Here is a 24,787-nt window from a genome sequence, read left to right on the forward strand (position 1 = left end):
GAGGCGCCGCCGCCCGTGCCGCACGAGTCGATGTCGTACGCCGACGTCTTGCCGTCGCGCGCGACCAGCCCCTTGAAGACGCCTTCGGCCGCGGGGCTGCGGCAGATGTTGCCCAAGCACAAGAAGAGCACGCCGACCATTTGTGGACTTTCTGGGCGAGTGCAGTTTGCACTTCGTCCCGTTATCCGGACACCCGGATAAGAAGAGCCAATCAAACGCCCGCAATTGCGATCCTGTGATTTCACAACGAGCGTGTTCATCAGTGTGACACGTACCCGTCAGAGACGAAGAGAGAGAGAGAGTAAATGAGAGCATTCGCGACCGACATGCGGCACCTGAAAAAGCTCAGCTCTTACGTCCAATGCCAGATCAGCGACACCAAGGAACTGAAGAAACGTTTGGTCTCGGTACTGTAGTTTGTCGAGATGGCTGATGCGTATCGCTGGTTTGACGCTACCTCCAGGTAATAAGCAGCGCTGCTCACAGATCATGGTAACTAGTCGGCGACATCGCCGCATCGCTGCGACCGAGTAGACAACATCTCGAATCGAGTCGACATATCTTGATAACTTAGTCCGCTACTGTATGACGAAGGTCCATTCGTCCTAACCTACGACTTCGGTCGTCGAGGGATGTGCTCTCGACGCAATGAACGATGGATGCGCGTCGCCCACTGCGACGCGGGAGGCGCTGCCACGGGACCGCGACGTGGCCATCGTCAAGTGCTTGTGCTCTTTGCTGCGGGCGCCTTCCATGTACGGCGGGACGAGGAGGCAAATGATGTACGCAATGACCGTGCGCCACGCGTCACCGACGTCGTCGCTCCAGAAACTGCCGCCGAGCGACCGCAGCGTCTCAATCATGGCGAGACCGAGGCTGTCAAAGAACTCGAGCTTGACGCCATACTGAATGTGGCGCAACGCGAGGGCCGCAATGTTATTGGTGGCATCGGCCGAGTGTAAAATGTGACGGATTGCACCGACAATGTTGACCAGCGCCTTGCTTTGCACGTGCATCGAATTGCGAAACACGGGCCGCGTCGCCGGGTCGATCGTGTACAAATTCGTGAAAAAGACATCGTAAAACTGGACGACGGCCGACGACTCGGGCGGCGCGTCCGGGTCCGTGTTGACTTGGAGCTTTCGCCGCTCGAGCTCGGCGCGCAACTTGGCGCCAATGACGACTTCCCACGACCGCGTCATGAGCTCTTCGTCCTTGGGCGTCGGCGCGCGCGTGGCTGTGAAATTCGGCGCGTATTTTTTGAGCAGTTTGATGTGGCCCCGCGCCAGCACGAGTTTGCCGTTGCCGTCCACGTCGACTTTGTACTTGTACGACGGCCCCGAGAAGAATGTGCCCATTTGACTTGCGCGATGGAAATCGACTTTTGGCTGATGACGGGGTGTACACCTCGCTATCACGTATAGCGCCATAAGCTTCCAAGTCCCAACAGACAGCAAGGTGGTAGAGACAAGCACGCGCACCACGTGCATAGATAAGCTCTCTTTCTGCCGTCGCCGGCGAAACAAGATATACCTTGGGTACTGTCGACGTTGAAACGGATCGAAGATCGCCCGCTTGTTCGATACTCCCAGCGCGTGGATGCTTTCAACCAATCACAGGTGATGCGAATCGGAGGACTACGTAGAATGAGCGGCATTGGTGTTCCAAGAGAGACCAAGGCGGCGTCGGAGCTCTATTAGCCATTCAAGGCTAACCGTGTGCCAGCCCTTCAAGAGCTACACGCAGTTCAAGGACTTTGTCCGAGACGAGCACCCGGACGTGCTTGCATTGGCCGACGGCGCACACGAGAGTGACCTGCAGCGCCTCGTCGCTGATAAATCGTGCCGCATCATCCGAGACATGCACGCACGCGTCGATATGCCAAGTTTCAGCAGATTTTTTTTTGGACCGATTCGACTCTAATATATATCATCGTAAACAACGGCCGCTGCATGAAAAGATATCCTTTTCTTCTAAGCCGCACGCGAGGTAGACCAGCGGACAGCGCGCTTCCCAACGGTCACACGGCTCGCTCGTGTGTCAGTTGGGAAGAGGGCATACATACGTAACCTTGGATGCAAGGATCAAGCCTTGCGAGGCCAACGATTTCTTGGACGAAGCGCTTCATTTTGTCGTAGCGTGGTCTTGTATGCTCTTTCCATCGTGTCCGAGCTCTGCGACCAAGGCACACCCAGTCAAGGCTCTTCTAGCCGTGCACGCAGCACGGGAAGAGAGATGGACGAGGCGTGATCACGACTCGTCGAGTCCGACGTTCCGGCCTTTAGTGTGCATATATTAACGCCGCGTTGCACTTGCGGAGCGCACAGGACATGCACGACCTGACGAGGAAGAGCTCCGATTGCACGTGCAGCACGACACCTCGTGATGAACGACGGGATTCGTTTATTGTACTCTTTTGCCACTATGATCCGTCAGGCAACGAGAGACAATGCAAGCTACTGGCTCGCAGAAGTGGCAGAAAGCTTGACCTTGGCAACGTGTGGCCATAAACATGTTGGTTGCTGTACTTCAACAAGTGTTCTACGGTGCATTCTTCAATGCCACGTTATCATTGAATGTTCCCAGGGGTCAACAGCGTGCGATTTGGAAGTGTCATCGTCGCTGGTCGCGTCGCAACGACTTGACCATAGCGAGTAGTGAATCTGTCTTCCACTTCCGATCACGAGCTATCCTGCAGCTCGCATCGTGAGAACCACGCACCTGACCACATTCGCACAAGCCTGTTCAGTGCAGCGCCGTCGAACACGGTTGGAAAATCCTCCCACGTTTATATTGCAACGTCCACACACAAGCCAGAGCAAACGGGGTTGAATTCAGGCGATCGTTATATCGAGAGCGCTAAAGAAAGTTCACGATGAGTCACCGCAGCTATGTCAGCCCAAGTTCTCGTTGCGTTTTTTACTTCACTAGTAGTAGGTACTTACTATGACGGTGGTTCTTTTGTTGGCACGATCGCTGCAGCCCAAACGCCTCGGACTGAGAAGCATGGGACGGACATTTGACATGTACTTGAGTAGATTGCAGGCATCCGATCCCGAAAAGCGCAACAATCGTATGGCTCATGACTTGCCCAAACCTCTTTTGCTTATACTGTTTGGTTTGTGTACGGGGTGGAAGCGACTTGCTCATGTTTGGAACGTGACGCAAAGAAAACTATTAGGTGAGTGCCAAGACGAGCTGTGGCGAGGACACGTCCCATTTCTGGAATCGTTTGAGTAGATGCCCATCGGTCAAGAACGCTGATTTCTATTCCCATCGGACGTTAGATACCGAAATGGACGACGGCAGCATGCAGTATTGGCTGCAGAATCGCTGCGACCTCGGCCGCGGTCATTCGATCACTCGGTTCTGGGGCCACGCAGTGAGCAACCAAGTTGGCGTAGTCTTCCTCGCAATCCTCCGAGAGAGGTGGGCGAAAACCGTTTGGCACCAAATCCCGCAGCACGGCTTCGTCGACTTCGTCTTCGCCATACGGCAGCTCGTGGGTGTCGAGCTCGGTCAAAATCACACCCAGTGCGTAGACGTCAGATGCGGTGGTGCGAGCGGCCCCGACGAGGACCTCGGGCGCTGTCCACCGCAGCATCGAGTTGGCATCGTCGCTGTCCGGCGTCGTACCAGGAACGCCGACCTTGATAAACTGCCGGCGGGAAAAGAAGACGTTCTCGCTCGAGAGATGGCCGTGCACGAGGCCGCTGGCATGGCAATCGGCGAGCGCGTTGGCGACGCAGTACGCGACTTGGACTTGAAGCAACTTGTACTGACCAAAGTGGTACTCGCGCGGCACGTGCAGGAGGAGGTTCCGGAGACTTCCTTCGTCCATGGCCTCGACGGCAACGGCATTGGGCCTGTCCAATGCATAGATGGGCACCACGAACGGCGACGAGAACCTACAACATGGATTGTGATGTGCGTGCATCCACAATGATTGCCATGTACGAGAGGATCGCGTCGACAGATTCGTTGGCTGCTGGCGAGAGGAAGCGCTTTTCGGCGATGCGGAGGCCGATCGGCTCGCCTGGCGTTGGCATCTCGTCTCTAGCCACCTACGCGTCGGTTGAGACTCGGGGAGCACTCCACAAAGAAAACTACCGTGCCTACCGAGACGGTGAGTGCACCGTGCAGCGCGCGCACCGCGCTCATGTCGCCGCGGGCGATGGCTTCGGCCAGTGCCGTCTTTCCGTCCTACGCGCCCTGAGAAAGCTGCAACAGTCTTTAGCTAGACATCCTACCGAACTGGTCGCGTCCAGGTCGACACCGGGGGCTTGGAGCAAGACTTTCAAGACGGCGAGGTTGTGCGAACGCACGGCGATGTGGACAAGTGCGTTGCCGTCCTAGCCATCACACGTTGGATTATTCCCGAGTCGATCGTCGCGTTGGTTGTTGCACCTCGTCCACGCAGTTGGGGCGACACGAGATGGCGAGAAGGCACTGTAGCGCAGCCGCGTCGCCTTCTCTTGTGACACGAGCTAATTGCTAGAGGGATCGCCGTTTTCGCCTGGGAGGCTACAGCTAGAGCATGTCCCACCGTCGCGTGTTCGGTCTCCTTCACGGCCTGTGCGTGATTCATCGCCGCGCGACGCTTCTCGGCTGTGCCAATATCGAGTGCCTCAAGAAGCTGTTGCACGCCATCCGGAAGCACTGGCACCGACCCCTGCACAATGCACACATATATGTGAGGCAACGACGCTGGCGGTTGAGACACCTACGAGGCGAGTAACGTTGCTCTTGAGAGCTACTGTGAGTCGCGCAAAAAGCAACTTGAACGTGACGTCGTCCGACGTGGCCAAACTTGGCGCGTTGCAGCCAGCGCACGTGGTGCTAAAGTCGAACGTCGTTTTGCAGAGATTGCACTCCATCGTCCAATTGATGAAGCAGCCTCGCTTGTGCAGCGTTCGCAGCCGCCGTAGCACCACGACGAGCTTGTCGCGTGTCGATGCTACATGGTCGCACGCGCTACATGTCGCTTTGATCGAGTGCCAGCTGCCACAGCCAGCGCAATTCACGTCCTGTGTGTGAAGCAACGCTTCCTATATGTCAACATGTGCTTCATGCAGACTGGGAAAGGCGACGTACACCAACGGATGCAGCCGTCAAGAGCGGCCGTAGAGCAGCCATCGATGCATCCGTTTCGACAGCTTCCAAAAGCGTCGGTCCCTAATGCCATCCGATGAGTAAAATTCAGCTCCATTGGTCAACGTGTTGCTACCACTCTGGGGGAAATGCCAACGTCGGCGCCGGCATCCAGGAGCTGCGTCACGCCAACTGGATCCTTGTTGATGACGGCGTACAGCAGCGGTGTTGCCCCGTCCTTCTACATAGTAGATTCAGTGAGCCACATGAGACAGGATGTTGCTAAACCTCGGTTCGAGCGTCAACGGCGGCGCCGGCGCGCAAAAGTAAGTCGACAATCGGGTAGCGCCGTGAGCTGGCCGCCAGATGCAGCGGCGTCCGACCGTTCTACGTTCCATCATATACTTGCCGCTCGACGACAACAAAACCAACCACACGGGTGTCGACGTCCGCACCAGACGCCAAGAGCACTTGGACGCAGTCCTTGGCGTTGCACATCGCCGCCAGATACAGCGGCGTCACGTCGCCCTAGACGTCGCGAGATTTGTCAATCGTCCTAGAATGGCCGGGAACACCTACGGGCAAGAGCGCATTGGGGTCCATGCCCGCAGCGAGCTGCGCATCAACGACGACGGCCGCATCGTTCGTGAGCGCTCGGTGGAATGCGTCGAATGCCTAGATCAAAACGCATGTCTCACATGGATGTACGTATATGTACTGGAGAGGAGCAGGTGCATACATCCTTGCTCGCCACCGCCGCGGCTACGTGCGTCTGCAAGACTTCGACAATCTTGGCGGCCGTCGGGCGCGCATTGGGATTCGCCAAGAGACACTGCTCCGTCAGTTGCTGGTACCAAGGCTCGCAGTTCTTGCGGAGCGTCGGTCGGACGGAGCCATCGAGAACGCCGTTCACAAACGCATGATGCGTCATGGAAAGCTGGTCGTAGTACGGCAGTTCGAGCGTGTCGAGCTCCGTGAGGAGCACTCCAAAGGCATAGACGTCGGCTTCCATACCGTAGCGCCCCGGAATATCGGTGCGGAGCGCCTCGGGCGCGGTCCAGTAGAGTGTCCCTGGCACCGCCGTCGAAATCGTCGCGCGTTCCCGGGCCGTGCCCAAGTCGCCGACCTTGATGTAGCCCATGCTACTGACGAGCACGTTGAGGCTCTTGATATCGCCGTGGGCAAATCCCATGGAGTGCAGATCGCGCAGCGCGTTGGCAACGACCCAAGCCACCTCGAGCTTGGTCATGTTCAGAGACATTTTCTCGCCGGACTTCTTCTTATCGAGATACGTGCGCAGATTGCCCCCGTCCATGTACTCGAGAACGAGCGCCGGTGTCTTTGAGTGGCGGTCGGCGATCGCCAAGAGCTCCACCAAGTACGGTGACGCACACCTACGACGAAGTTAGACCCGAGAATATGCCACCAAAAGGTCGAGAGACGTGAGCATCGCGTTGATCTCGGTTCGGAACGACTGGACATGCGCAGCACTGTTGGGGCGCTTGACAGCGACAAATCGCCCGTGGTACGAGCCCTTGGAGACGTTGCCATTGCCTCCAGCGCCGAGGTGAGAACAAACGTCTTGGACATCCGCCAGCGTGATCTGGGTACGTTCATGTCCAGGTTGTAATTCTTTACGGAGCAAGATGCACACATACCTCGTCCACAGGACGCTGCTTGTGGCGAAAGATCATGTCGGCGATTTGCGTGTGACCACGTTCGATGGCCAACGAGAGGGGTGTTTTTCCTTCCTACTCGGCGAGGCATGAGTGTACCTCGCATCCGGCGACTGTGGTACATGGTTGTGCGTATCGAGGTGCATTTGCGGCTGCTTTAGTAGCAGCTCCAACAGTGCCACGTTCTGCTTCATGACGGCCCAGTGCACAAGCGAGCACCCGACCTGTCGAGCACATCGTTATACGATGTATGTAAAGAGACGTCTTCTACCTCGTCCGTGACGTTGGCGCTCAGCGGGCGCTCCAGAAGCAGACGAATGCAGTCCACGGCACCGTGCTGGGCCGCCTCAAGAAGGGCGTCTTTCTATAGTTGCCATCAGCGTCCATCCCGCAAGGCGTCGTTTCGTACGTGTTCGATGGCGTCGTCGAGCAGCGACTTGAGCGCCGCATTGCGGCTGTTTTGGGCGAGGCTCCACGGCGTGTCGCCATCCTACACCAGCTGTGAATAGGCGGCATCGAAAGTGGCCTTGTACATAATTGACAACGTCAAAGTCAAAGCCAGCGTTCAAAAATACGTCGACGACATTGACGTAGCCCGTGTCGACGGCCAAATGTAGCAGCGTGGTACCTCGCTATGCCACAAACATGAGATCACGTGTAGAGACACGTCGGCCTCGTACTGCGTCACGCTGGTTGACGACGCCGCGCGGCGATGCGAGCAGCATCGATACAATCTCGGCGTGGCCTTCCTGAATCGCAATGTGCAGCGGCGTCAGGCTCGCCTAACCCCGACGCATCGTGTCAAACAGACAAGGCATTGGTGGCACTGAGATGTTTATGTACGTGGTAGAGTGCCGTCGTGTCGGCGCCAAGGTCCATAAGCTGCGGCACAAGCGACGTGAGGCCCAAGCGACAGGCCATAAAGAGCGGGCTCTCGCCCCACTACACCTTATGGTTAGGTCCGATCGATTGCATGGTTACACATGGACGCACCGCATCATCGTTGACATCGGCGCCAGCATCAAGAAGCAGCTTGGCCGTCGTCACGTGGCAGCCGTAGAGGGCTTGCGTCAACGCTGTCGCACCTCGCTAAGACATGCACAGTTGTAAGTGGGTGGGTTGCGTATTTGTGGCATTGGAGCACCGGATCGCGGCGCTTAATGTCGGCTCCAGCCGTCACAAGCGCGTTCACAAGAGGCAAATACCCATGCATGGCGGCCATCTGCAGCGGCGTCAACCCGTACTACGCACTCGTCAACGTGAGTCGTCCAGACGACAGGAACGATACACTACCGTCTCTTGGACGTCGAGAGCTGCACCGGCACCAATGAGCGCGTTCAAAACCTCGATTTGATTGGTGTCGGTGGCCAGGTGCACGACATGCCCGACCTAGCACGAATTACATCCAAGGTTGCACAGAGCGCGACTACCTCGTCCGCCGCATTCGCATTGGCGCCACGCGCCAGAAGCATCGCAACCATCTGGGGTTGGCGGCCGGCCACCGCAAGCATAAGTACCGTCTGGCCAACCTACGTACGTCCCATCCACCAACATATCAGTCGCGTCACGCGTACCTTACTCGCCGACTCCATTGGCACCCCTTCGTTGAGCAGCATTGCAGCAACCTCCAAGTTGCCAAAGAATGCTGCACGAAGGAGCCGCTGCTCCGGCTATCAAGACCATCTCACATCAACACAAGAGCAGAGGACGGGGCGTTGACGTACACCAAGACTCTCGTCTGGCGACTGGAAATCCTATGATCCACAAGGTGAGACACAAGATGTAGCATGTGGCAGGCTCCAACCAGAGGGACGCGTGGTGCAGGCTGGGGTTCCGACTGGACTTGGGGCTCCGGCTCGACTTGCGGCTGCATTGAGCTGTGGCCGTGGCTTTCCGGCGCGGCGCGCAACTACAAAAAAGGTCGTTCAATGCCACCATGTTCCCAAAAGCTATTAGCACCGTACCTGGTCGTTCCGAAACGCGCGCAGCGACAACACGAGCTTCGATTGCCTACACAAAGACATGAGGCTCTGTGCTGTGATGTAGCAGCAGGAACCGCACTTGGCGAGCAGCTCGGGGCGCAAGTTGTTGACAATCTCGATTGCTGTCGGGCGATCCGCTGGATTTATGGCCTTGCAGCGCTTGGCGAGCACGGCGTACCACGCCGAGTTGTCTTGCTCGACGACGTCCGGGTACAGCTTCTCGAGGAGGACGCCAAAGGCGAAGATGTCGACGGGCGTGCCGTATGTCTCACGACTGGACGTGGAAACCTCGGGGGCCTTCCACTCGGTTGTGCCGACGCCTGTCGTCATGTGCATTGCCACACCCTTTGCAATGCCGAGGTCGGCGACCTTGATGTAATGGACCGACGAGAGGAGGATATTTTGGGTCTTGATGTCTCGGTGCACAATGTTTCTCGCGTGGAGGTCCTTCAGCGCGTTCGCAACGGCCCACGCGATTTCGACGTGCGAGTACCCGACGGCGGCGGGCGCTTGGGTCATCTCTGCGTTCAGGTACGACGCGAGGTCGCCGCCATCCATAAACTCGAGAAGAAGCTGCGGGTCGGTGTCCTCGTCGGCCGTCGCGACAAGCCGCACCACGTACGGCGACGGATTGCTACACAACGACGTCTAAGTGCCGATGCCAAAAAACACCTCGTCGTACGCTTTCATGACGCTGATTTCGCGACGAAAATGGCTGGCATCATGTCGGTTCTTCAGCATCTTGACGGCCACGTCGACACCGTCCAACGTGTCTCGGAAGACAATGCCAGAGCCGCCAAAGCCCAAGAGTGCTGTCGGCGGCGGGGACCGACGAGGCACCTATGTTTCATTGTAACAAATGCGTTTTGAGACGAGCAGCAAGCGTACGAGTGGGACTGTCGTCGCTTGGGCGGTAGTATGCAGCAAGTGCACCATGTCGTCTGCGGCCATCTTAATGGCGAGCATCATGGGCGACTCGCCAAACTACACAATTATGAAACACGGGCGATGGCAACTCGAGATCATTGCAGACCTTGTTGATACGCATGGTTGGAATCCCCGGTTGCTGAAGAAGCACGGCGAGCAGTGCGCGATGACCGCCAAGTACCGCGAGATGCACGAGCGTGTTCTCATGCTATGTGTTGCTGTGTATGCCTTGTCGGACTTGGCGATGTACGTACCTCGTCCACCTCGTGTGCGCTGAGGCCCTTGTCAAGCAGCGCAAGGACGCCGTCAACGTCGCCGAGGCGCGCCGCATGGAGCAATGTTTTTTCTACAGCGCGATACTGGATGGATTCGAGACGGCCACGAAAGGAGATACCTCGACACACAACGCTTCAAGCAAGTGGACAATGGCCATGCGGTCGTTGGTCATGGCCGCAGTGAGCGGTACCTGTCCATTCTATGGCTTCTCGGTGAATTCCTCGAATGGCTAACTTTCGTTGACGCACCTTGGCCGCCGTGTCCAGCGTCGCACCCGCGTAGACCAGTCGGCGCACGACTGCTTCGTGGCCACGAGACGCTGCAATGTACAGTGCTGTTGCGCCCGTCTACAGAATAATCCTTGACGCCATCGAACGACGCTGTGGTGGGTACTTGGCGGGCGATCGTATTGACGTCGGCGCCGGCTTGCAAGAGTAGATCCACGACGTCCAGGTGGCCATGCTCGGCCGCAGCGACAAGCGAAGGCACGTTCGTCTACGCGGCGTGACGGCATCCGGTCAATAGAAAGCTTGTGCGTACCGCCGTGCCGTCATTGGCGTGGGCGCCCAATTCGAGGAGGGCCGCAACGGCGGCAGAGTGGCCGCCCGTCGCGGCGCAGCGTAGCACGGTCGTCCCATCCTACCGCGACATGACGAGAAAATGCCGATTTTGGCTGGGGCGTACCAAGGAAGCGGCGTTGACATCACCACCCGCGTTGGACAGCACGTGCAGCATCGCGTAGTGACCACGCATTGCCGCAAAATGCATGGCCGTGATGCCAGCCTACGCTGGAGTCATCTCCTGATGTGCTTGGTCTTTCGCACCATGTCGGCGTCAACGGCGCTCATGCCTGCCTGCAAGAGCTGCATCGCGACGTCCACGTTACCACTTGCGGCAGCCGCCATCAGAGACGTGGTGCCATCCTAGTAATGCGTGGCGGCACCGTAAGCCATTGATCGATTTGCGGGTTGTCGCGCGTACCCGGCGGTGCAACCCGACGTTGGCTTTGGCAGCTAAAAGCGCTTCCACCGTTTCGCCGCGTCCGACCGCTGCGGCTTCCGTCAAGGCAGTTGTCCCGCTCTATGAACCATACATCACGACGCTCACATTACACTGTCAGAACACAAACTGTTTACGGCCAGCTGCAAGTTGACATTGGCTCCGCCGACAACAAGTCGCTCCACGACGTCCCGGTGCCCTGGCTGCGCTGCACGAAAGAGCGGCGGGGCGTCCATCTAAACGACAAAGCGGTGGTGATGCAGACACTCTGGACCGATATCGGTAGTACCGCATCCAACGCATCGGCGGTCGCTCCGGCGTCCAGCAGCACAGACACGACGTCGACGTGACCGTGCATCGCCGCAATCGCAAGTACCGGGTTCCCGTACTATTCGATGCATATGGTGGCGTTGTCCATACTTGGATTGGCGTGTACCGAATCGACCGTGTTGGGATCTGCGCCGTCGTGGAGTTGCTCCGCAACAGCGCTTGCTTGGCCGGCCGCGACCGCCTCGAGAAGCGTCCGAATCGGCATTGTCGTCTTGTCTCTCCTGCATCGCGTCATGCAGTGAGCGCTGTGGCATGGGCCACTCGTGGATCGTACCTATGCGTGCACGCCGCGTAGCTTGCGTCAAAAGGCAAACTGAGCTTGGGTTCACAGGCAACGATATCAATCCCGTGCAATTGATTGTACTAAGAGGCTCGTATCTGGCCCGAATGATATGTATTTATTTATAGAGGTATGAAGCCCATCTGGTCCTCACACCATACTAATTTCCAGTGATTTCGAGTACATCCCGGTGCTCTTCGCCATCGTGCTTACCGGTACGACCGTTTTACACTCACTGTACTTACTCGGCCACACGGTGCGTGGCGTTGGCACGAAAACACCTCTGCACTCCTCGGCACCAGAGCCGGCAAGCTGGCACGACGGCGGTGGATCACATGGCGCCGTGGAGCGCAAACGACACGTGCTTGGTGTGCTTCTTGGCTGGGTCCACGTGCGACGCCGCGCACAGGATGGTCGGGTAATTCTGCGCCTTGAGCGCTTGCAATCGCCACCGTTGTCGACTTCAAATGCAAACGTGCAGGTGGGTGAAGAAGGGTCGACGAAGCAGCTTCCGGGTGATGGGAGCAATAATGTCTCTTATCAAGATAAGCTATCAATCCTGCACCGCGACCTCCAGTCGTTGACGCCGCCTCAGTCGCTGGCGTCTCTCGAGGACCTCAACAAACTGCGTAGCTTTGCCGCCGACCGCGACGCCTGGAATGAATTTACGGAGCTTGTCGTCATGGACCATACCCGCGGCCGCAAGCGCCCCCGGGCGACTACAGAGGAGCAAGACGAGCTCCCGCGCCTGCGCAGCCACGGCCCGGCGAGTGAATGAAGAAGAAGGGGATTGCTAGTCTCTACGTATGCGAACTCTTTGTAACAACGAAGCTAAGGCGAAACACGTTCATATTTTATCAAGACGAGCATATCCCGTAGCAAAGCTGCATCGAAGGTGTGATCATTACTATGCGACGAGGTCCAACGAGAGTTGCCGCACAAGCGCGTCACTTTACGATTGCAGAGATTTTGCGGTCACCTCGTGCCCAGATCCAGCAAGCACCCCAAGCCGACCAGTGACAATGACCTTTCCACTCGTTTGGCCGCAATCCTTGTCCTGCAAACTCGAATGCCGCGGGGTGGTTGTTCACGCCTGCATGTTTTTGAAATCAAGCCACATCGAATCAAATAGCAGTCGCGTCATGGGCAATCGTCTGGAGAAGGGAAGAAAGCCAAGAGAAAGCAACGTCGCTTCGTCAATTGACCGCACCGACCTCACATTTCGCACATGAATTTGATTTAAATACACTTAGCCGAGATGCTTCGTCGTGATGTGCTCGATCAAGAAGGCCAGCTTGGCGTCCATGGCTAGCATCTTGGCCTCCATGTCGTGGCAATGGCCGCACGGTGCACTGCGCGCAGCCAAAGCCATCGGACGCACCACCGGCTCGTCCACGTCGACCGAGGCGGCGTAGTGCTGGAGCTTGCGGATGAGCCGCGTGGCGCGCAGGTAGGTGATCCCTAGCGTCGCTGCCACGTCATCGGCGGTCCATACATCGCGGTGGGGCTCAAACGGCATGCGATTGGCGAGCCTCTTGAAGAGGTCCGGGCGTCGCAAGAGGTAGATCTTGATGACGTCGCGCACAACGAGGAAGAACTCGTCCACAAACGACCGCTTGCTAATACATCGCGACTCAGAGTCCACAAGAAGAGTGTCGTCAAGTACCCAAAGTTGACGGCGACAATTTCTTGGTGCGACGTGATGACGACGGCCAGCATGATGTTGACGAGCACCATGTAGACGATGGACTGGCTCGCCCAGAACCACACGATGGCGAGGTCGTTGACGTCTTTAATGAGCTCGTAGCTCAAGCCACCGTAGAGCATGTTGACGCACGTGACCATGGCCTTGTCGAGGCGGCTAAACTCGTCGAGTTGCGGGCCAAAGAGCAAGCACCCGGACGTGGCGAGCGAGAGGACGACAAGGCCAAATACAAAGAGGAACGATCCGAGCCGCTTGATGCTCGTCACAATAGTGTTGGTCAACACGTTCATCGTCGGGTGGAACTGAAACGCCGCCAAGACGCTACGATAGTGTCATTCGGTCGTTAGACACCCCTGTGACAAAGAAAGGAAAACGTCGTCGTACTGGATAGCGAGCTGGAGACAGGCGACAATCGAGACGACGTACACAATGTCGATTGCGCCGCCAAACGAGTCGAGGATGTCCGACACCTCCGGCTGCGGGTTGGACTCCATGCGGTGGCGCTGGTTGTCTTGACCGAGTCGAGTTGTCTCGTTCGCGTTGAGTGGCAGCGTGTACAAATCGTCATAAAACGAGTTGAGCGTCCGTAGCTGGGTCTCGAGGCCCGAGTTGAAGAATTTGGTGCAAATGCGAAACCATGCCGCATAGTAGAGCGCGACGCTAGCGATCGAGCACCACTCGATTAGCGCGATGCCGAGGCTGCACGACCACGGTATGTGGCCACGGATTTGACGCAGAAGCGCGGCGACGCGGCGACACAGCACATACAGCACGAGCAGCCACACGACAGCGTCGAGCGCAATGTGGAGGTGCGACGTCGCGTACGGGTTGGTCGGGATGCTCTGCACCTTGTAGCTCGGGTTGCAAGCGCCGCCTTCGTCGACTTCAATGCGAAAGCGCTGGTACGTAAAGAGGTCGAGCTGGCCGTTGTACGTCGTGATCGTGACGGCAAACTCGCGCGTCGTGATCGAGAGACCATAGTTGTTTTCCGCGCTCTCCTTGAGCCAGCGCTGCCAGCGCCCGTACGGGTCGGGATGCGCCACCGGAATGTGCAAGGTGTTCCACGGCACGAAGCGCATGTTGCGCCAGCTCAAAGGGCCCGGCGTGTCGATGGCGACCTCGACATCATAGTCATAGCATGGGCCAAAGTTGGCGGCAATGTCGCTTGCACTTTGGCAGTCGGTCGCGTTGGTGTTGAACGTCAAGAAGGTCGCGGCACCAACGAGCGCATGGTACGAGCTCACGCGGCCTCGAAGCTCGCGCGGCAAGGGCGAGCCTACATGTCATTTATCAAGTTGATATATCGCACGCGTCAACGTATGTAGTGTAGTACCGTTCATGGACGTGTTTGTAAAGAGCGCGGGCAGCACCGAGTTGTTGACCCAGCGAGGAATGTCGTCGAGCGACCGGATTTTCATAAAATTCACCACCTTCTGCGACTGCGCAACGTCCTAAAGTCCGAGGAGATATGTTACCAAAATAAGGATGGACACTATTGTCCTACCGACACCTTGGGGTTGAGCGTCATCGCGACACCGTGGTTGGCCATGTAGACCCGTTGGATCGGCGTGTGGGTCAGTACCATCGTGATAAAAGCCACAAAAAGCAACAGCGGCACGGGCAACGTCAGAAAATGACCTCGAAGCTGCTTGCGTGCCGTGAGCGCAATGCCAATCGTATGGACTCGAATGGACGCGCTCGCGTCGGCAGAGGTCGACTCGGAGCGCGGGGTCGCAGGCTCAAAGTAGTCGAGAGTCATTGGAGGCAGTCAATCGAAAAATGATCGTGTGCACGCCAAGACACACGCCGGCGATGTTGTGGACACGAAGCGTTGTCGGGCAAATCAGTTGGCAGAGGGTCATGGGCCCTCGAGAAGGCCGTTGAGAAGAAGGCCAGTTGCAATATAGTGACGTCCGAGTAGCCGAAACGAGGTAGAGCGACGCTTGTAGTGGCCACGAATCGTTTGTATCGCTGTCCAGTTTGCTGGATTGTTTTTGAGTTTGCAACTGCTTAAATAGGAGCCCACGCATTAGGCTGGAGGGCAGTAGGACATCGTGCGGTCGAAGAAATAAAATCGACTTGATGTCCACCATGGCGTACTATATGCGAAGCGGGTTAGGTGTCCATTGGTTCGACGCTATTCGAGCTCGCTCTTCTGTCCTGCTCATTGTCCTGCTCACTGCGTTTTGATCCGAGGAGGATTGGCAGCGCTCACTTAACGAGTATCCTTGTCGCGTCTTTGCTGCACGGCGTGCAGTGCTCTCTGTTGACTTTCCGTGCTGCGATGATCGAGGAAAGCAAAACTACACTTTAAGTCCACGCGCGATTGCCTCCATTGTATCGTCGAGTCGACAGAGCCATGCCTGGAGAGGTGTGTATGCGAGAGCCAGAGCGCACGGTCATGCTTGGCGTATAGCCTGTCATGGGAAGTGACCGCTTCGTTTCATCCGACGGAACTCCGGGGTCCATCACCCTCCGCACAATGGGTCTTATGCATTGACCCATCCGCTGCCTTCAAGTACAACTTGGTACCGTAGGTAGGAGGAGCACATGTCGTACGAAGAAACTCTGCTGCCTGGCGTATGTTTCACGGGGCAAAACACTCATAAAGCTCGGCGTTCTTAGTGTTGGTCCCGGTTGTTGTGGCTACATATGTATGAGTAATTTGATATTCCAGTGTACCGGACCAACAACAACATTGACTTATAACTTTTGTTTGCGCTGTTGCATCGATGCAGGACCTCCTGCAGACCCAACTCCCGTCGTCGGTCGCTACCTCTACCTCGCTGTTGCTGCCTCTAAAACCGATTGAACGCGCTTGCGTCTGGTATGACTGGTCTGGTATTGCCTTTGGCGTAAACGTATCAACAACCGAGTCTTTCGCACGACGCAAGCGTCCCGCTGCTGCGCTCGCGGTCAAGTCAGCTACAATTACAGGCTTGCCGGTCTGGTGCTTGGCTCACCTCGCCATGGAGCCATCGCTTGCCGTGTCGCTCAACGCTTTCCGCGATGGCCCTGGGCGTGCGCGCTGCCTTTCATCATGACCACGAACGCCCCTCGATTTTCGCCCCGGCCTGACTCGCGAGCGCACGAGGACGTCTATAGAATTGCATGTTCAGAACGCATTTCAACAGCGAACGTGGGATGCATGGAATTGGAACGTACCGATCAAGTATTGTGATGTGAGGAATCCGATGCAGAGCTCGGAGGCTGCTCAGCAACCTTCATGCACCTTTTGTCCAGACCATAAAGTCCTGCGCCACAGGAGGTGCAGGGCTCAAAGCATACTATACGTGGTGTCCCCTCCGATTATTGGCGTTGGGATCGGACCACCACTTTGTTGGTTCTTGGCAGAACGAACGGTTGCGGCGACTATGCTAGAGCTCTACCAACGTGTGTCTCATCCCTTGACGACAAAATAGAAAGGGACCAGGAATGGCGACGACGTCATGACGATCTTTGGCAGCTCGACAACGACAGCTCGAGCTTTATCAGCTCGAGCATTCTCTGTTCACTACTGCCACAAGCTGCGGGCTCCACTCGTGGAGGTCCAAGCACTCACCTTCGTCCACCTCCTCTTGAACGCAGGCCGAAATGGACTCGTGCGAACCGTCCAAGGACACTATTCGAGCAACAGACAATCTTTATGACGGTTTTAGACCACCTTGGCGGCCGACGCGTGGACATTGCCGTGGTCTTCCGCCCGCAGACTCTCTTCAATGTCGGCGGCGAAGAGCGCGGCGCCGACCGTGTTCGTAAACAAAAAAGGAAGCCGAAAAACGGAATCAGCTCGAGGTACATGCACTGCATACCAAACGACGCGTACTCGAGCTTGCGTGCGTCGACAATTGCCTTTTGGTCTTCGTACTTCATGCCGCGCATCTCAAAGTACAAGAGATGGTACTCCCAGGCCTTAAAGCGGCTGTTGAGGTACACGTACGCAATCGTGCCAATGATCGGGATAAAGTTGAGCGGAAACGTCACAATCAAAATGAAGATCTGCGAGAGGCAGCTCACTTTGCAGCACGCGCGGCACGCGCGCCCGCAGCCCGAGTGCGCCTCGCTGTTGTCGACAAGCTCGGTGAAGCCGCGCAGCTTGAGCGTCTTCTCAAAGATGGCATCCATGAAGCACGGCGTGCACGTTTGCGAGTAGATGAGCACGACGAGGAAGATCTCGAGCACGACGAGGAAGATGGCGAGGACCCACGCCCACGTCGCCGAGAGACCGGCCTCCTCAAGGCCGTACGCCTGCGGGTAGAGGCCAGCGCTGAAGAGCAGAACGACCGACACGATACCGACGATGATGGTCATGATCATCGGGCAGAGCGTTGTGAGCCAGAGACTCGGGTGCGTCAGAAAATACAGGATGCCCGCGACCGCGTAGTGGCTCATCCTGGGGGATGTCGGCGACAAAAGCAAAATGGGACCTGGTGCAAGTGACTGGCGCGTGATCAGATGCGTCGACTAGAATCACGCAACGTGGAATCCACACCAGATGGCCGATCCACATGTGGACGTGGGTACATTTTTATAGGCGAGAAATTCACCAAGCTGGTCAATCCAATTTCATTCTTCGTTGCCGGGTCTGTCTGGGGCTCTTGTGTCGTTTGGATTGACGTTTGGTACAAGCGGTGCTAAAATGATTGATTGGATTGAGGGCTTTGGTTTGCAAATTCGTCGCAGCAACACGGTGGAGCGACGGAGGCTGCGCGGTGCATGAACAGCAGTGCGGCATGCCATGGACCAACGCGAGTTGCTTCTTCATCCTTATCGGCATGGCCGTGGGACTATAGCGCAAAAGACCACGGGGACGATCTTGGTGAACGTGTTTTTTGGGTTCGCCGTTGCACTTTTTACTGGAAATAACGTTCGAAAAATTACTCTAGACCGTGTGCGGGTGGTAACACACCGTCCACAGCAAAGAAATCCATCGTCCTTGGGCCATGGACATGCCGGCGTGTCCTAGACAACCTTGAGGGGACTGCACTTGCCCTCCTTTGGAGCTGCTGCGGTGCGCCAACAAAACTCTTCTCGCAGTGGGTGGAGCCATCAGTATGTAGCTCATCGGTACATGTATAGCTCGCTGACTACATACAGGTATGCGTGCGCACCGTTCTCGTTCCGAGTCTAGAGTTGCGCCCTTGATACACCCAACAACAGTTTATGTAATAATACTTGTACCCTTGATAAACTGCGGTTGCTTTCATGATACATGTATGCTCAAAGGATGCTTAAAGTTGTGTAGCATCGAGATATTGGAGCGCATTGGCATCGTCGAGGACGAGCGCTCGGTACGCATGGCCCATGACATCGCGCGGGATGCTGTCGACGGCCACAAGGCGATGAAACTGCTTGGACGTTGGTATCTGTTTGCACGCATAGGCGTGGATGCTGCGAAGGGCGTCCGCCGAGTATGTTAGCGTGGCCGCGGCCAGCTTGACGTACGCAGCAAGGCGCTGGCCTTCACTGCATGTAACGACGGCGTCCTCGACAAGGGGATGCGAAGCGACGACTTCTTCAATTTCGAGTGCAGTTGTCGCTTCAGCTCCGAGCTTGAGAATGCCGTCTTTGGACCCGATGAGGTGCAGCTGCTGCGCTGCATCGACGTAGGCGAGAACGCCGAGACGTTGGCAGGCGTCTGCACCGACGCACATTTCACCGACCTGCTCATGACATACGTTCCATCGACGTTAGCTTGAAGCCAATCCAAGACGCACCTGCTTTGGTCCAAGGACTTCGTTCGTGGTCATGCTTTGGATGCGAAGGACGATCGACGAGGACACTGGCAGCCCGACCGAGTGCACGAGAGGAGCTGCAATCGGTAGCGGCATCGGGTCGGACGCCGTGTAGATGGTTGTGGGCCCGCAAAAGATGCGGCGGAAGCGCAGGAAGGGCTGAAACTTGCTGCTCACCGTGTAAAGGCTTCGAAGAGCGCGAGGAAGTGTCGGCACCGAAGTCCCAACACAGTCGACGACGTCGACGCAAGCAATGGCTTCGCCGACCTTGGTCAAATGCATCACGTGCACACTGCTCAGCACAAGACGTTTGGGCTACAAACACATGTCGTCAGCCAACGGCAAACTCGTACGCGCACCGTACGATGCCACGTCATATCTAAAATCTAAATATAGAATATCGAACCCACCTCGTGCAGCAAGAGTAACTTGGCGAGGACGGGCCCCGAGACACCAGTGGGTTCGAGAAGACAGAGACGGCTGCCTTGCACGAGCGCCGAAAGCGCGCCGACAAGCAGTCCCATCGGCGTTTGCACCGAGAGACAGAGCAGTGTCACACAATTTGTGGCGGTCACGTCAAGGCCCTCGATGACGTCCTTATGGCTCAGCTCCTGGACGCTCCACGCTTGTGCGATGGCGTCGTTAGTATGCAAAACGATCGCAATGTCCGAAGACAGGCAAGACGACCGCTACGCAGACCATGAGGTTTCCTGTTTGCCGATGCTTGCGCTGCGTACGCCATGAGTTGCCATCATCGACGGTTGTACCAAGTTCGTGTAACTAAAGTCCGCCTTGGCGATGTTATCTCGCAGGGAGATGACCTACGTCGTTCAAACGACGAAATCAAGACACTAGCGCAATGCGATTGTACCTTGATGGACGGAAGAAGGCCTTTGATGTGGACGCCCCCATCCATGTGGTCGACACAGGCGTACGTTGGGCGTAGTGCACTCGTTTGCGGCGGTAAAGCAAGTCGCCCCGACAGCCAAAACTCGACACGACCACCGACCATCCAAGCTGCGAGCACGAGACAGAGTGTGCTACACGTACTCAATGAGTACACGCCCGATCCATTGAGCCCATACCGCAGCGGTGACGCGCTCAGCACCAAAAGACTGTCATAGCAGCCAAAACCGATGCATTCGAGGCCATGTGCAAGCGCGCAAATGTGTGCCGCGATCTCACTCTGAGACGACAAGGTGACACCCGTGAGGCAGTCGGTGACCGACACTTGAGGATGTTCCTGCAGCATTTGCAAGACATGGGCGGTCACGTGCAAATCAGCTGCGGTCGGCTCGTCGACATCTTGTACTTTGACCGACGAAGCGTCAGGTGCCAAGGCCTCTGCGTCTGCAGGAAATGAAGGCATCGCTGTATCTTCGCCTCCTGGATGACGCTGTGGCTCACAGAACTCGGACGCATCGCGTCGCAATGACAACTTCGGTTCTGACGCTGCGGGCGAGGCAGGAACAATTGTCTCTTCCAGCGGTTTGACAAGATCTGTTGGACCAAGTTCCGGGGATTCGGTCACAAGTGGGGTAGTTGGTGACGTCATCCACGCCGATGCGAGGGTGGATGCTGCCTCGGAAAGCTGATTTGCGGCACCACCGTTCTCGCCCTCTTTGGGCTGTGGCGAAGTCGTCGTCGTCGTCGTTTCGTGCAAACTATTGGAAGAGCCCAACACTTCTGATGAGCGCCGAGACGACTCGAAGTGTCGCGGCGAGTCGTCATCTCTCTCGCTGCATACATCGTCGACAGGTTGAGATCCTTCGCCGTCCGAGAGACACAAGAGGTGGTCCAGTTCGGCGCTCTCCATCGTTGACGATGGCGCGTCGCTGACCACACTAGGCGACCGTGTTTCCTAGTGTCCTCGCATGTAGAGCATTTGCTTGTGGCGAGGAATGCGTGTACCTCTTCCATCTTGTCGTGGTGGGCTTGCGTGATGGCGCGCTACGTCATCGTGACAAACGAACGACTGAGTTTTGCATCGCACCAGGAAGGCTGCGAGCTTGGCATCAACACGCGCCTCCATGTCGCGCTGCCATGTCGCTAGCGTACTATGTCGCATGTGAGGCCCTCGTTCTGCAGACGCGCATGGTCGAACGCCTCCAAGGTCGCGTGCAGGTGCTCTTGATCGCGGGCTTGTACTTGACGCATCGTCGCGCGCTCGGCCTCAAATTCATTTTGGACCACGGCCATGCACTTGACGAGCTGCTCTGCAAATGCAATCTACACAACTGCGCGCATCCTCGTCGTCATCGCGTCGCCATCTGCGTACCTCAAGTTCCTTCGTGAGCACCGCAACATCAATGTCGCTGGGCGATGTCACGGCCATCGGATCCTCGCACACCACCGATTTCTGTCCGAAACGTCGGTCGTCGAAACGCTCCCTGCCTGTCTGTTGCCTTGCTAGACGGACGCCACGTAACTGATGCGAGCGTTTCAACGCGACCACCCTCGAGCATTTGAACCAATCCCATGACGATATTTCAGTATTAAATTCCATTTTGACCAATCAAACGTCCGCATCGACTCTGCCGTCAACGCCAGTGAAAATGAAATGGCAATCTGAATTCCGCCGACGCCATTGACCATGTCTGCGGAGCGTACCTTCTGCGACGAGCTTGAAGAGGACTTGACGGTCGTCGCCAACGAGAGCGAACAGGCCTCGGACATCCTCAAGGGCGATGCGCTCCTTACCTCGATGCGGTCGTCGCTCGTCGGGCACTGGGCGCCGGTCGACACGCCGTATGGGCCCAAGCCGCTCGTGTACGCCGACTTTACGGCCAGCGGCCGGTCGCTGGCGTGCATTGAAGACTACATGCAAGCCGAGGTGCTGCCGCTCTACGGCAACACGCACACGACAACGTCCATTACCGGCCTCCAGTCGACGTGCTTTCGCCACGAGACGCGCCAAATCGTCGCGCAGTGCGTCAACGCCAAGATCACGGGCCGCGGCGCCGAAGACGTCGTGCTCTTTACGGGCAGCGGCAGCACCGCCGCGATCAACAAGCTCGTGCAACTGCTTGGGCTGCACGTCCCGTTGCGCAGCGACCAGGCACGGCCGGTCGTGTTTGTCGGGCCGTTCGAGCACCACTCCAACTTGTTGCCGTGGCGCGAGTCGGCGGCCGACGTGGTGCAAATTCCCGAAAACGCAGCCGGGCATGTCGACATAGACGTGCTCGCGGCCAAGCTTCTCGAGTTTGCCGATCGGCCGCTCAAGATCGGGTCGTTCTCGGCCGCGTCCAACCTCACGGGCCAGCTCTCGGACGTCGACGCGATCACGGTGCTCCTGCACATGCACGGCGCGCTTGCGTTTTGGGACTATGCGGCCTGCGCGCCGTACGTGAGCATGGGCATGAACCCCGTGCTTGCCGGCGACCAGCGTCCGTTTGCGTACAAGGACGGCCTCTTCTTCTCGGGCCACAAGTTCCTCGGCGGCCCGGGCTCGCCCGGCGTGCTCGTGCTCAAGAAGCGCCTCTTGGGCAACCCGGTGCCGTCGGCGCCCGGTGGCGGCACGGTCTTTTACGTCACCGAAGACGACCACCGGTATCTCTCGAACCGAGCCGAGCGCGAAGAAGGCGGGACACCCGACACACTTGGCTCGATCCGTCTCGGGCTGGCGCTCGAGGTCAAGCACCGCATTGGTCTCCCGTTGATTCACGCCCGCGAAGTTGCCAACGTCCAGCGCGTTGTGTCGGCACTGTCGCGGCACCCGAACATCGTCTTGCTCGGTCACGATGACGTGGCACCGTCGCGGCTGCCCATCTTTTCCTTCCTCATGACGGCCGGAGACCGATTCTTGCATTACAACTTTGTCTGTGCGCTTTTGAACGACCTCTTTGGCGTCCAGTCGCGCGGCGGGTGTCAGTGCGCGGGTCCGTACGGCCAGCGCCTCCTCGGTGTCTCCAAGGAACATCAGCGGGCGCTCGAAGCCGCGCTCATCGACAAGACCGAGGTGCTCCGTCCGGGCTTCTCGCGCGTGAGCTTCCCGTTCATTCTGAGCGACGCCGACGTCGACTACATCCTCAACGCGATGGCGTTTGTCGCGACGCATGGCTGGAAGTTTCTGCCGCAATACAAGTTCAACCACAAGACGGGCGAGTGGAAGCACAAGACGCGCTTCACCAAGTTTCCCAACCGCAAGTGGCTCTCGAAAGCCCCTTTTCTCTCGGGCGTCTCGACGCAGACGCCGCCGACCGCCACCGTGCCGTCGACCGACGCGCTATTTGCCGAGGCCGAGCGCCTCGCAGGCCTCGCGCCCACGGAAGCCAGCGGTACGGCGGCAAGCCACGGGAACATGCTCGACCCGTCCAAGGAGTCGCTCCGGTGGTTCGTGTATCCGTCCGAAGTGCTGAGCGCGCTCGCGTCACGCAGCGAGCTGCCGTCGCGGGCGTCGCCCTTGGGTCCGCTGCAGCCGCAAGCATACCGCGCACGCGCACACTTGGTGTCCAAGCCCGAGACGGCGCCGGCCGCGACACCGAGCTGTGCGACGGGCGCCTGTTTTGTGTGCCCGGTCGCGCCCAAGACGGAGAAGTACCCGCGCCGCAGCAACAACAATACGACCGACTCGAACCCGCATGAAAGCCTCGCGTCGACGATCGCGGCGACGGGTAAAATTGCCGACCAGGTCGCAAAGACAACGCTGTTTCCCAAGCCGCCGCAGAAGGTCATGCGCCTCGTGGGCCAAGCGCTCATGCAATGGGGCATGATCAACGACGGCGACCGGCTCATCCTTGGTGTCTCGGGCGGCAAAGACTCGCTGAGCTTGTTGCACATTTTGCTGACGCTCCAGAAGCGCGCGCCGATTCGGTTTGAACTCGCGTGCGCGACCGTGGACCCGCAAACACCGTCGTTCGACCCGAGTCCGCTCAAGGCGTACATGAAGGCGCTCAACGTGCCGTACTTTTACCTCTCGGAAAACATTGTCGAGCGCGCCATGTGTGAAATGAACGGCGACTCGCTCTGCGCGTACTGCTCCCGCATGAAGCGCGGGCTCCTCTACACGTGCTGCCGCAAGAACGGCTACAACAAGCTCGTGCTCGCGCAGCACCTCGACGATCTCGCCGAGTCGTTCTTCATGTCGGCCATGTACAACGGCCAAGTGCGCACGATGAAGGCCAAGTACTGGAACGACATGAAGGACGTCGAGATTATTCGCCCGCTGGCGTACGTGCGCGAAGAGGCGCTGAAAGACTTTGCGTACGCCGCGCGCCTCCCGGTCATCAACGAGAACTGCCCCGCGTGCTTTGAAGAACCCAAGGAGCGCGAGCGCGTCAAGAAGATGCTCTTCAAGGAGGAGAGTCTCAACCCTGAAATGTACAACAGCTTCCGCCGCGCGCTGTTGCCGCTCATGGACAATGACGTGTACCCCGTTATGAACGACGTTCGCGCCCGCATCGACTCGCAGAAGAAGGTCAAGAGCAACGTTGTCAAGTCGACCAAAGCGATCGCCAAAGAGCAAGCGGTCGCTGCCGCCGAGCCCAAGCCCGAGCCGTCGGCCGACCCCAACTAAACCACACGACGTAACCATCTTTTTCATGTGTCATTACACGCCGTAAGTGTGGCGCAGCATGAGTCGTCGCCTACCGATAGCGTAAAGGTGTAAGGGGCCCGATAGCGAATGACTTGTGTCGTCAAGCGCGCTCCTGACGAGGGACCTCGATGCAGATCCAAGAAGGCTTGCTTGATGTTGGCTTGGTTTAGTCGTATCGAGCGATTCGATTGGCTATGCCCCACGACTCTACACGAACTGGATTGGCTGAATGAAATCGACGCCCACCCTC

The 24,787-nt window shown here is 57.6% G+C and overlaps 9 protein-coding genes across 9 annotated transcripts; 1 reads left to right on the plus strand and 8 right to left on the minus strand.

Annotated features, from left to right (window-relative positions):
• Positions 1 to 614: 614 nt before the first annotated feature.
• SPRG_12650 (hypothetical protein) lies at positions 615 to 1,358 on the minus strand (the record flags this gene model as incomplete). Its single annotated transcript, XM_012351702.1, has 1 exon — positions 615 to 1,358. A coding segment is annotated over one exon (744 nt), but the record flags the coding sequence as incomplete, so codon positions are not given.
• A 1,925-nt stretch (positions 1,359 to 3,283) lies between these two features.
• On the minus strand, positions 3,284 to 4,765 carry SPRG_12651 (serine/threonine protein kinase; the record flags this gene model as incomplete). Its single annotated transcript, XM_012351703.1, has 7 exons — positions 4,728 to 4,765; positions 4,547 to 4,672; positions 4,408 to 4,494; positions 4,251 to 4,352; positions 4,111 to 4,203; positions 3,958 to 4,064; positions 3,284 to 3,908 (listed from the first exon to the last, which is right to left on the minus strand). The coding sequence occupies exons 2-7, from the start codon at positions 4,586 to 4,588 to the stop codon at positions 3,284 to 3,286; spliced, it is 1,056 nt and encodes a 351-aa protein (XP_012207093.1). The 5' UTR covers positions 4,589 to 4,672; positions 4,728 to 4,765.
• Positions 4,766 to 5,785: 1,020 nt separating this feature from the next.
• Positions 5,786 to 6,831, minus strand: SPRG_12652 (TKL protein kinase; the record flags this gene model as incomplete). Its single annotated transcript, XM_012351704.1, has 3 exons — positions 6,750 to 6,831; positions 6,534 to 6,694; positions 5,786 to 6,485 (listed from the first exon to the last, which is right to left on the minus strand). Exons 1-3 carry the CDS (start codon positions 6,783 to 6,785, stop codon positions 5,786 to 5,788), a joined length of 897 nt encoding a protein of 298 aa, XP_012207094.1. The 5' UTR covers positions 6,786 to 6,831.
• A 568-nt stretch (positions 6,832 to 7,399) lies between these two features.
• SPRG_12653 (hypothetical protein) lies at positions 7,400 to 7,903 on the minus strand (the record flags this gene model as incomplete). Its single annotated transcript, XM_012351705.1, has 4 exons — positions 7,400 to 7,549; positions 7,611 to 7,709; positions 7,761 to 7,843; positions 7,870 to 7,903. The coding sequence occupies 4 exons, from the start codon at positions 7,901 to 7,903 to the stop codon at positions 7,400 to 7,402; spliced, it is 366 nt and encodes a 121-aa protein (XP_012207095.1).
• Positions 7,904 to 8,719: 816 nt separating this feature from the next.
• SPRG_12654 (TKL protein kinase) lies at positions 8,720 to 10,821 on the minus strand (the record flags this gene model as incomplete). The annotated part of the gene is made up of 12 exons (XM_012351706.1): positions 8,720 to 8,777; positions 8,829 to 9,383; positions 9,432 to 9,589; positions 9,638 to 9,733; positions 9,783 to 9,884; positions 9,931 to 10,035; positions 10,071 to 10,142; positions 10,201 to 10,299; positions 10,346 to 10,447; positions 10,493 to 10,591; positions 10,637 to 10,735; positions 10,777 to 10,821. 12 exons carry the CDS (start codon positions 10,819 to 10,821, stop codon positions 8,720 to 8,722), a joined length of 1,590 nt encoding a protein of 529 aa, XP_012207096.1.
• A 1,989-nt stretch (positions 10,822 to 12,810) lies between these two features.
• Positions 12,811 to 15,025, minus strand: SPRG_12655 (hypothetical protein; the record flags this gene model as incomplete). Its single annotated transcript, XM_012351707.1, has 5 exons — positions 12,811 to 13,180; positions 13,228 to 13,587; positions 13,651 to 14,542; positions 14,600 to 14,717; positions 14,771 to 15,025. 5 exons carry the CDS (start codon positions 15,023 to 15,025, stop codon positions 12,811 to 12,813), a joined length of 1,995 nt encoding a protein of 664 aa, XP_012207097.1.
• Positions 15,026 to 16,921: 1,896 nt separating this feature from the next.
• SPRG_12656 (hypothetical protein) lies at positions 16,922 to 17,658 on the minus strand (the record flags this gene model as incomplete). Its single annotated transcript, XM_012351708.1, has 2 exons — positions 16,922 to 17,055; positions 17,079 to 17,658. 2 exons carry the CDS (start codon positions 17,656 to 17,658, stop codon positions 16,922 to 16,924), a joined length of 714 nt encoding a protein of 237 aa, XP_012207098.1.
• An 839-nt stretch (positions 17,659 to 18,497) lies between these two features.
• On the minus strand, positions 18,498 to 19,609 carry SPRG_12657 (hypothetical protein; the record flags this gene model as incomplete). The annotated part of the gene is made up of 3 exons (XM_012351709.1): positions 19,412 to 19,609; positions 18,984 to 19,316; positions 18,498 to 18,929 (listed from the first exon to the last, which is right to left on the minus strand). Exons 1-3 carry the CDS (start codon positions 19,523 to 19,525, stop codon positions 18,498 to 18,500), a joined length of 879 nt encoding a protein of 292 aa, XP_012207099.1. The 5' UTR covers positions 19,526 to 19,609.
• A 1,956-nt stretch (positions 19,610 to 21,565) lies between these two features.
• SPRG_12658 (hypothetical protein) lies at positions 21,566 to 24,540 on the plus strand. Its single transcript, XM_012351710.1, has one exon. It carries the CDS (start codon positions 21,595 to 21,597, stop codon positions 24,514 to 24,516), a length of 2,922 nt encoding a protein of 973 aa, XP_012207100.1. The 5' UTR covers positions 21,566 to 21,594; the 3' UTR covers positions 24,517 to 24,540.
• The last annotated feature ends 247 nt before the right edge of the window (positions 24,541 to 24,787 follow it).

This window comes from Saprolegnia parasitica, assembly GCF_000151545.1.
Source record: "Saprolegnia parasitica CBS 223.65 unplaced genomic scaffold supercont2.85, whole genome shotgun sequence".
Classification (NCBI taxonomy): Eukaryota; Oomycota; class Saprolegniomycetes; order Saprolegniales; family Saprolegniaceae; genus Saprolegnia; species Saprolegnia parasitica.